Source organism: Aotus nancymaae, unplaced genomic scaffold (genome assembly GCF_030222135.1).
Source record: "Aotus nancymaae isolate 86718 unplaced genomic scaffold, 86718_ANA_hifiasm-v0.15.2.pri h1tg000089l, whole genome shotgun sequence".
Lineage (NCBI taxonomy): Eukaryota > Metazoa > Chordata > Mammalia > Primates > Aotidae > Aotus > Aotus nancymaae.
Window position 1 is genome coordinate 12,760,915 of NW_026988504.1, and position 11,396 is coordinate 12,772,310.

The 11,396-nt window shown below is 40.4% G+C and overlaps 1 protein-coding gene across 1 annotated transcript; it reads right to left on the bottom strand.

Annotated features, from left to right (window-relative positions):
• Positions 1–607: 607 nt before the first annotated feature.
• KCNJ2 (potassium inwardly rectifying channel subfamily J member 2) lies at positions 608–11,061 on the bottom strand. Its single transcript, XM_012453811.2, has 2 exons — positions 10,892–11,061; positions 608–5,821 (listed from the first exon to the last, which is right to left on the bottom strand). Exon 2 carries the CDS (start codon positions 5,603–5,605, stop codon positions 4,322–4,324), a length of 1,284 nt encoding a protein of 427 aa, XP_012309234.1. The 5' UTR covers positions 5,606–5,821; positions 10,892–11,061; the 3' UTR covers positions 608–4,321.
• Between the last annotated feature and the right edge of the window lie 335 nt (positions 11,062–11,396).

Consider the following 11,396-nt stretch of genomic DNA (forward strand, 5'->3'; position numbering starts at 1 on the left):
CCACTGGCTGTGGATGTTAGTAACATTTTGTTGAAACACAGCCATGTCATTTGTTTTTGTATTGTTGCTAACTGCTTTCACATTACAAGGGTGAATTTGCATAGTTGACACAAAGACCCTCTGGTTCATAAAGCCAAAAAATACTTACTGCCTGGCCCTTTACAGACTTATTTGCCAAGTCTTAATCTATAATACAAAATAATAATATCCTGATTTGGTTTCTGTGAGAATGAGATAAAATAATATGTAATGCAAGTACTCTACACATAGCTGAGGCTTGATAAAGAATAACTACATATTATCACTCATTAAACAGAGAATCAAAATCTAAACTTGATAATATTTTTGTTAGTTTTTTTTTTTTTTGCTTGTTTATTGGTCTTTTCTATTCTCTTTCTACCTAGGCCGTCTGTCCAAAAGCAAAATATGAGCTTGACTTCCTCTAACTTGAATTAAACTAATCTGCCACCCCACTGCACCTGTCTGTTGAGACAATTTCTATGGTTCTATTCATCTAACCTATCAGGGGTTTGGGAACATTTGCTTTATGTGTTTCTATGGTAATCATACAGGAAGCCCAAAGATTCTTGCACGAATTTGTTTTCAATTTTTAATTTTTTTATTTAGAAATAATAAAATAAGACATAATATATAAAAATATGTACAATCCATGGTTTGTGCAGTACAACAGGAAGACTTTAGATACAAAAAGACAGCAATGGGAAAATAATAACGATCATGATTGTCAATGGCTAGGATTGTTCAACTTGCCAGAGCCCAGAGCTAAAACCCAAAATTTCTAGAAAAGAGATTCTACTTTGCTGAGGGTTGGGGATGGGCCGGTAACTATGCCACACTTTGTTTTTTCACCTTGACATTATTAGACACAGAGTGAAAAAGAACTCACTGTACTTCTCAGGACAAGCTTTTGCTTTTACTGAGTGTTTTATTATAAAATATGAAGTGACATTTAGTAATTGCAAGGAAAATACGATTTAGGGGACAGAGCTCATCAAATAAACACCGAGAGTTGGGATAGGAGTGTATTGAGAAGACAGGAAGTAAAGAGAAGAAATAATGCATTAACAGAATAAAAACGAAATAAAACAAACTTTTCTAGGAATTTGGAAATGACAACAGTGCTATAGTGACATCCTTAAAATGTCTGATTCAAGTATACTCTTAGAGGGATAGAAAACTACTCCTTTCTCAATAAGCAAAATAGAATTCACTTTGTCTACATTTTATTTAAAAATAGGATAACCAGGAATCTATGGCTCCCTCCAAAAATATAGTGCCCTTCCAGATATGGGCAAAACTTTCTTTAAAAGGGAATAAAGCCTAAGTAAATTCAACAGGGAATCTGCTTGCAATAGAGAAGCAACACACATCTGGGAATCGACCCCAGATATTCATGGTGAGTCCCCTCCATCTGCCTTCTAATGACATGTGTATACTAATTAAGGAGACCCAGTCAATAAGGACAAATATTTTGAAGGTAAAATGCAACAATTGATGTCGTGCATTACCTGTGTCTTGGCTCTTGACAAAAAAAAAAAAAAAAGAAAGAAAGAAAAAAAAATGCCATTTAAAGCTTGTAACTGTTAAAATGCTAATAACTAGAAAAAGGTTTCAAATGAACATCCATGCTGAAATAAATAACAGAAGAACATAGTAATACGAACCTTATAAGGCTGGTATATATTTGCTAAAACCATGCTAACCGGTAGCATATAGGTACTAGCTCTCAGAAATTGCTGCACTGAAATTATACTTTCTATGGCAATTATTTTTCTTTACAGACCTCTATTTACATTTGGCTTTAAATATGAAAATATCTGATAAACTTTATAAAATGTACACTTTAAAAACATAGCTTCTGCAAAATTTTCTTGAAAAAAAAAAACAAACCTGTGCACCAGAAATTTTATATTTTTTTCTTTTTCAGAAATAAGTTGAAAGATTTCCCTCCCTCTTTCCTGCCCACCCCCCATACCCACCCCCTTTCAAATTTCTCAAGTCTTTTTAAGTGGCAGCACTGTGTTTAGGGGGAGTTCCTTTTGTGGTCACCCCCATTCTCCACTATATCTTCATTTAATTTACATATCACTGAATACTCTTTGGTTTGATTATTTTCCTTTGCAAAACGTCATAATAGCAGCAGCTGAAGCCCTCAATATCCTCTCACCGTCAAGAACCAAATTGATGCCTCTTTTGTAAGTTTTCTTGTCCACTCAATCCCCAATTCCTCCAACTCTTTAAACACCTTCCCAAACCTGCCTTTACATTTGGATTTTAAACAACCATTTGCTTAACATCTCTTTCTTGGTTTCATTGAAAATAACACCTCGGTTTTCAAAGCCATCAAATCTGAAGGCTGAAATCAGCAGAAATTGTCATAGTTTTGCAGGCACAGCATTCAGATATGGCTGTTCGAGAACCAGAGACCATCACAAACATTAGTTTACAAAATACATGATTCTAGAACAAGCTGTTGTTTAATGGCATACAGGGATATAATACCATAAGAGAGTTGATTTTGAGACTCCAATTAGAAAGAAAAGTCAGTAACCCCAGAATTCACAAATAGAGAACTTTAAACCAAAAAGAGAGTTCCATTATTGAGCTACAGTGAGAAAAAAAAATAATGTTTCTAGCAAGGCAGTCAGCCAGGCAGGGGAGGCTTCTGGAAAACAACGTGTCCTTCCTTAGTAACCTGCTCTGAGGCTCCGCAGGAGACAATGCTTAGCTCATATTCAGTCATAACTATGCACACAGAAAAGGGAAATAACCGTTTTAGACCATTATCTCCTTTACTTGTGATTATGTTATTTTTACGTGTCTCTTTGACCCTAAAATACTGAGATACTTTCATTCCTACCTTCTTCCATTAAAAAAGGCAAGTTTCCTCTCCCTCCTAAATACTTCATCTGAAGTGCTGCATCAAACTGGCTTGTCCACACCTCCCTGTTACCCCACTTTGGCATTCACTGCCCTATCTGGCACTGTAGGACTCAATCCAGACAGATGGATCAGAAGAACAAGGCTGGAGGCCATGTGTGGCATCTTTTCTAAGGTGAAGGTGGGCTGGAAATATTCTGACAGTCGAGGCAATAAATTCAGCAGCAAGGGTTTAAACCCATTTCTCTTTCATGCTGGATGGCTCAGTTTTGAGAATGCCAGGATGCGAAGGAGGTCCTATGAAGATCTTATCTTATGAAATAAATTTTGGAATGTGCAAAAGGGAAAGCCCAGAAAAATATAAGAGCACATCACCATCTCGCACTTTACATGAGCCTGGCCAGCACTGCCTAGCAGGAAAGAATGGATGTTGATATTGCGTGTGTGTGAATTTTACTGCCCCTTTCTTCTTCTTCCTCTTGAAATAAAAAAGTTACATGAAAGGACAAAATTTTTAAAAGCACTACACTGACTAGACTCTGTGAGTATGATGCTCTGTTTTCTGAATAAGGTGCAAAATGAACCGGCGGTTCAAGGTCTTGCTGAGGTTCAAAGTTATTGTCTCTTGATTTCAAGGCAGCCCATGGGGCTTTGTTTTCCTTTTAGTGTAAGCTCCACTGTGCAAAAATACGCATTATCTTTGGTATTTATTTTAGGTAGTCTAACTTAAAATTTGAGATAACCCATTAACATCATGGAGGAAAAAAACAACAACCACCCGGAGGCTACCATTTGGCTAGTGTTACATAATGCCCTTATGTAACAAAGAGCAAAAGAGAAAAAAAGTCAATTCTAGCAAACAAATTACTGGCCTCAAAAAATCAGGCTCTCATTTTGGCAGTTAATAGCCAAATACTTGCCACTTTGAAGCGCATCATGAGCTTTCCATAAAGTTCAACACTGACTTTAAAATTACACAAAAGAAAAACTACACTGCAACAAAAATACAAATTTGTGTTCATGTAGTTAGCAGCTTTTCAAAAATTAAGGCAGAGTCTTGCCTTTGTTATGCCATTAAAAACATCCTTGTTCCCTAAAGAGAAGCATTCTGGATAAATCAACTACCCAACCAAGGCTTGCCTGCAAGTTCAAGTTTTGGAAAAAACACAAAACAAAACATAAAAACCCATAACTTATTCTACAACATCTATGTGCCATTGGGTCACACAGAGGCATGGTTAGTGCTTTATGCTAATCATGGAGCTTACAGTCTTCCTTTGAAACCATTGTGCTTGCCTCAGTCCCTTGTGGCCCCTTGCTTGACCCATCTTGACCAGTACCGTCATCTGTATAACTGTTTTGGGCCTCTGACCAACAGACCACGTTGTAAAGTAACCATTCCAGAGAAGGAATCAGTCAGTCATATCTCCGACTCTCGCCGTAAGGGCCTGGGCTCTAGAGGTACACTTGCCTGGTTGTGAAGGTCTATGTCAGGGGGTGTGTCCGTACTAGTGCTTTCTGGAACTCCGTTTTCGCTGTCATCTTCCTCTTTGCTTGTGAGGGCAACTTCATTTTCATAGCAAAATGAATTCGCATTTGAGAGGATGTATTTCTTTTCTGCTAAGTCTCTGGCACTACAAAGGGGAGTGTTGGGGACCTCGTACGTTTTGTGGAACCTCGAATAGTCCACTTTGTAGTAGTGTTTCTCTTCAAAGAGCACAGGCTCATAGCGGTGGCCCCACAGGATTTCATTTGCTAGGTAAGAGCTACGGCACTGAGTCGTCATGGCAGTGGCTTCCACCATGCCTTCCAGTATGACCACAATTTCAAAGTCTGCGTTGTCAATGTCCTGTTTACTCAAATCGTATAAAGGACTGTCTTCGTCTATTTCATGGACTATAGTGATTGGGGACACCAGAAATATACGATCGATTCCACTGTCAAACCCAACATTGATGTCTATTTGATCCAGAGGGATATACTCCCCTTCAGAAGTGATTCTGGATTTGAGGAGCTGTGCTCGAACGTGAGCTTCCACCAAGTGGCTTTTCCGAAGATTACCCACTCGCCACATCAAGCACAGCTTGCCGTCTCTCATGGCAATCACGGCATTGTGACTGAAGACAAGAGTCTCGTTTCTCTTCTTTGGCTTTGCCATCTTTGCCATGACTGCGCCAATGATGAAAGCATCGATGATACAGCCCACGATGGACTGAAACACCACCATGAAAACAGCAATTGGGCATTCATCCGTGACACACCTGAAGCCATAGCCTATGGTTGTCTGGGTCTCAATGGAGAAGAGGAAAGCAGCCGTGAAGCTGTTGACCTCGGACACACAAGCTTTGCCCACTTTGGATGCATCCAGATCCCCATGGAGCAGAGCTATCAACCAAAACACACAGCCAAAAAACAGCCACGACAGAACGAAAGCCAGGCAGAAGATAACCAGCATCCACCGCCAGCGAATGTCCACACAGGTGGTAAAGATGTCTGCGAGGTACCGTTGCCCCTTCTCGCCCACATTGATGAACTGAACGTTACAGTGGCCGTCTTTCTTCACAAAGCGGCTCCTGCACTGCTGTCGGGTGTGGACTTTACTCTTCCCATTCCCAAAGCCATTTGCAACTGCCATGGTGGCCAGCTTCATGCCGTCTTCTTCGGAAGAGACGATGCTGTAGCGGTTGGTTCGCACACTGCCCATCGCTTCTGCTGGGGACTCCAGTGCTTCTGCTTTGGAAAACAGTCTGAGTTTTTGCAAAACGCTTTGGAGAAACAGTTTTGAATGTTCGGTGAAGACACACACACAAAAAAAATGAGGAGAGATGGGTGTCTCTGGGAGCCTTGGGGTTCTACCAAGGTCTGTCTACTGACATGCAGAGTCACTTTAATAACTCAGCTGACATCCAGAGAACGTGTCCTGCAAGAAAAGAGAGATTGTGCATTACAAAATAAGCCACTCATAAAGAATTCTACTGTCTAAGGCAATGTATCCTAACAAAAACACAGAATTAGGTCAAGATAAGTATACTTTACATTTAATTATAAGGTTTTAAATTTCTTCGTATCCTAAGCATGCTTTGTAAAACTTTTATTTAAAAGTATAAAGTCATTAAACAGAAGAGTTGTCTGTGACAGTTGTTCAACCAAAATGTCAGGTCAGGTTCCCTTTCCCTTATTTTTGGCCAGTGATCTAGAATATTCTGTTATTCAAGTCTACCTCTCCGTTCTCTTATTCTCTTCTTTTGCCTGCCCCACTTGCCAAGATCCCTGTTAAGCAGATGAAAAACTTTCTGATTCCAAGATTTGTCACAAAATTTTTGGAAGCAGGACATGTTTAGAAAACTTTTCACGTGAATGCAGCATTGGTATTTACTGAGTTGCATGTGTATTAGGAGAGAATATCAGAACCCCTGATGATTTTGAAATGGGAAGACATTGATTATTTTGTTTAAATGATATAACTGAGCAGACTGGATAGGCAGAGGAAATGCTGGAGGAAGAAATTGAGATTCACACCTACAAATATAATAGTGAAGTGGATTCTGGCGTAGGCTTGACTGAGTGTATATCCTGAAAATAGAGGGAACTAGTGGACAAAACCTCCTATGATAATACTGACCCTATTGCTAATAATCATCTGAAATGGATCCCAGTTTCTGGGTACCGTTTAGGCTTGCTTCATCACTTCTCACACTTTAAGCAACCACTATGCAGAAATACCTGCTAACATCTCTATTAGTGCAGGTAATTCTTGCTTAAAGACTTTGAAGACGAAGTCTTGCTCTGGGGGATAGAAAGCAATTCTGTTGCCTAGCAATAAGAGTCCTGAAATTCTCCTGAGATGCGGCTGTCATGTGTAATGACAGGCTGGGAAGTAAGCACCATTGTGCCATAGAACCAGGTCTTTAGCGGATTGAGATAAGGCAGGAACTCATTTCATGTGAGTCCAATGCTGTGTTCTCTCAGACAGAGACAACTGTAAGGACAGATTGTAAATGCCCGTCTGCTTACTTTCACTTCCAGCGCTGCTGTTTGCTATAGGTTCCTATGGAGAAGGCACTCACCTTTACTTAATATGTGCAAATAGTAGTTCTCAGTTTTCTCCAATTGCCTCATTCTTCCCTAGGTAAAAACTATCTATTTACTTTAACTTTCCATCTTCACTCCTAGGAAATTATTTTCCTTGACTAACTAACAAAAACCTAAAAGTCTAAAATGTTTTCTTTGCCAAATGTGTAATAACAAAACTAATATAGGTTAGAACTGAAAAATAAAGGCCACCCTCAACTTTCCATACAACCAAATCCTTCTCCTATATTAAAGGGGGGCAACGAATAACTCATGAAAAGAGTCAGGAATTTGTTGGTGCCTGATAATGAAGACTCCACTTTTTTCTCCTCCTCTAAATCCATTAAGATTAAACAGTTAACAGAACCGATTTCAGCCAAGCCAGCTGCAAACAAATAAAGCAAACCATTCATGTTGTTTTTGTGCAATCCCTTAAAAAAAGGCAAGGTGCATTGCCTTTGAAAATGTCTTGTTACTGTCTTTTGACTTCTTCTTTATCCAAGTTATTATGCAAGAATGTGCCCCAACACATTTTTCCTGAGATTAGTCATCTATGAAAATTGCAATGTGTGTTACATTTTGGCAGCTTTTGACACCTAAATGATGCTCAATTTGAAAGTGCCTTTGAATTACTTTATAAAAAGAAGTTGCTGTGCTTTCTTAACCTTCCACCTGCTTCAATGTTTTGTCTGCTTCCCTGTGAAGTTTGCACTTGGACCAAGGAAACAAGAATTCTACCCCTCAAGGTTCTCGATCCTGTACATGGAAAGCATTTTTAAGCAATTACTTCATCTTAGTTGTCTCACATGAAATTGACAATCATTTCTAAACAGACAGAGATAGCAACAACACCAAATGCAGGTGTACGTTTCAAAAAAGGGTAGAAGAGCTTCATTTAATGAATGCTTTGTATTCCTGAGTTCTGATTGACTTCAGAACTTTACATTATAAGATGACACCAAGAAATTCCCTTTTCATGATTCAAAACAATCCTTCCATGTGAGTTACCATTAGGGGCCACGAGTAGACAGTCTCAAATTTCTTCTGACTTCTTTCTGTACTCCTTCCAGATTAAAACATAACAACCATATGAAATCTAAAGACTGAATTGTGACTTTCCAAAAATCTTGACCCCAGGACATTTGTTTGAATTCCACAAATCACACAATACCAGCTTCCTATGAATAGCTTTCCGCATTTAGAATCTCGAAAGTAGCCTGTATTGAGAGACTATTATTGTCTTATTTCCATTGCTAATAACAGAATTTGTTCCACATGTGGAGCATCATTTAGAAATTTTACCATTTCTTCCTGGAAAGAGAAAAAGAGGACTTTTTTGGCAAAATGAAAACTTTTGCCACTTCAAATAGATATGCTAAAACAGATTTATGTGTGTATACGTGTGCACACACATATGTATTCAGACTTTTTGTGGAGCTGATTACATAGCAAAAGTCTAGAACCTGTCAGGGTTTGATGCGGTAACAGTCCTAATGTTTCATGGTAAAAATTTCTTTTACTGTTAACCTGCCCACATGCCTGAGTGACTTTAAGCAAGCAGAAAACTTCCTTGCTCGCTCATTCTCACTAGCAATTACCAATTCATGAGCAGCTGGGAAAAGCTATCATTAAAAAATAGGGCTTTCATGCAACTTTATTTCAAGCCTGTATTCAAAATAATGTTTTGAGATGCAATCAATTAGAAATAGATGAGAACACTAAGTGATATAAATCCAGAGAACTGAAATTTTAATTTGATGAACAATGTGTAAATTCCCCTTTCAGTCAAAATATGTAAGGGCCTAGATGTAAATTTCATGGACACAAATAATCATTTTTATCCAGGCCATAACCCATGATGTAGAAAGTATTTTTGGGAAATTGAGAGGATACATGTGGTGCTGTTCATGTTAAGACTATTTATAGGCTGAGCCAAAATTAAGCATAAGCAATGGAAAAAATAGTTCAGCGCTTCAAACTTAGGTAGATGTTAAAGGAGAAAGAGCTATGGATAAATATAAGGTCAAGGAGATCGCATGGTACAAATGGGGGATCTAAATTGTTTTGACTATATAGGTAATACTTCCAATACGGCTTATAAATAACTTTAAAAAAATCAAATAAATGTGTACTGTAATGTGGTCATGGTGTGTAATGAATAAGAAAGTTTCTAAGGATAGGAAATAAAGATAGCAAAAGAAAATGTACTGGGCTGAGAGGTCTGCTAATGAGTGTTTAGAACAGCTATTCCCCAGCTGACGCCATATAGACCAGCCTGAGTGTGCTCTGGGCACATGTTGCTATGTGAGCACAACTGCTAGGAAAGCAACCTCTTAGAAGCTCAATAAACATAAGGGAGGAGGAGGGGGAAGTGGGGAGGGGAGGGAGGATACCTATCTATCTACGTGAGCCCCATGTCTGACATTTATACTCAACCACGCTTGGCTTGTAGCATGGCTCAGTATTTGCATATGCTGAAAAATAAACATGTCTGGTAAACAAAAATATACAGTTAAAATATCAATCTGTGCAGGTAGTTGTTGTCAATCTTTCAGGTTACGCAAAAGTCACATAAGGACACTACAGCTAACTAGCGATTCTGTAACTGAAGAGTCCGAAGGATGTAGAAAGACTGTGTTCTTTTATTTTTCTATGCCAAATTCACGAGAGTTTAGATCAAATATTTCTTATGGAGACCAAGAACATTAAAAAATAAAGTGTCATCAAAATATGAGAGAGGAGGGCAGAAAGCTAAGTAAAATGACCTTGACCTTATTCTCACCCTTTCCACCATGCTTCAATTAACATCTCTTAGCCTTCAGAGCACCAGGATTTTTCCAGATAATGGCAAATACAAATAATACATTTGGAAGTGAGCAGGAAAACGCTAACAAGTGTACAGATAATGTACAGCAGACACACAACAGTGGTCGGTGAGAGGAAATCTGGCAGTCTATTGATTATTAATGTGAAAAGAAAACAAATGGTAAAACGCAATGTGGATTCTTTGCATATCCAAAACAGGTTTTCAAATAACACCTTATTTCCTAACAGGTAAACTCTGAATTTAAGAAAATCACCAGAATTCACAGCCTGATCCTAGTGACCATCCTGCTGATATCCTTACCCAGACACAGACATTAAATTGCCCATTTCCTATCCGTATTTTTTTTTCCAATTGTCATGATGAATCCATGCTATGATGCAATCTTTTTGCAGAATCAAGTCGTTTTGACTATTTTGCTTCCCTAAAACCATACTGTCTTCAAGCTAGGTATTAATGCCATTATTACTAAACACAACAAATCGGTTAGGGGAGAGTGATATATAATGTGAAAGTTTTGCGATCCTCAGGCTCAAACCCAACTCAAGCTCCCGCTCTTCTTCCAGGAAGGCAACTTTGAGACACTTACTCTGTTTGAAACTCACAGCTATACTTGAAGCAATGACGAAAAAAAAAAAAGAAAAGCCAAGGATCAAAAATAGTGCTGAGTCCCAAGGTTTGCCAAGCTTTAAGACCAAGACTCGACACGCACCCCCAAACCAAATTCCCTACCACCTTTTTTTTTTCTTAGAGAACCGAACACAGACTCTCGCCCTTGCCTCCAAATCCAGTATCTCGCTACAGCTGGTGCATTGGAAGTTATGAGCACAAACAGATGCTGCAGAGAAATCTGTTTCTATTGCTCAACTGTTCCAAGCATGTCTCAGTATTTTTAGCTCTGGGGATGTTCTGGTGCGCACACAAACTATATAGGCATGATCTGGGACTCCGGAGCGTGGGTGAGCGCTACAGCAGTGTGACAGCTGGGCACCTCTGGAGCAGCGGGGCAGGGTAGGGTAGGGGACGGCGACCAGAGTCCATTCCCCAGGACACACAGGCAGCGAGCGAAAAGGAAGAAAACACAACAGCCCTTACCTGTTGCTGGCGCAGGAGCATGGGGACATGGAGTGGAAGTGGGGGGTACAGAGGCATGTAAGATCCAGTAGTTTGTAAAGAGCGAGTGAGCCAAAGCAAATCAGAATTCCCAAGACCCAGCCTGCCGGCGCCGGGAAGGCTGCGCGCTGGCCAGGGCTCCAGTGCGCTCTGCAATATCCTGGGCTCTTTTGAGGCGGTCCGTGCGACACCGGCTCTCCTGGCCCCGCCCCCGGCCGCTGCCTGCCAATCGCAGCGCGCCTGGCCGCGCGGCCAGCCCCGGGAACCGCGGCGGGGAGGGGAGGATGCTGCGAGGCGTTGCCAACGGAGGGAACCTGCCGCCGCCTCCTCCCCCTCCACCCTCGGAGCCCCGCCGGCCGGGGAGTCGGGCTCCGGCCTGGGAGGAGGAAGTTGCGGCCCAGCTGGGACAGCAGCAGGTGGGAAGCTCCGCGCCCGGCCGTTGCGGCTGCCTGATTGCAGCCTGGCCTTGGGCAAAGCTTCCTACCCC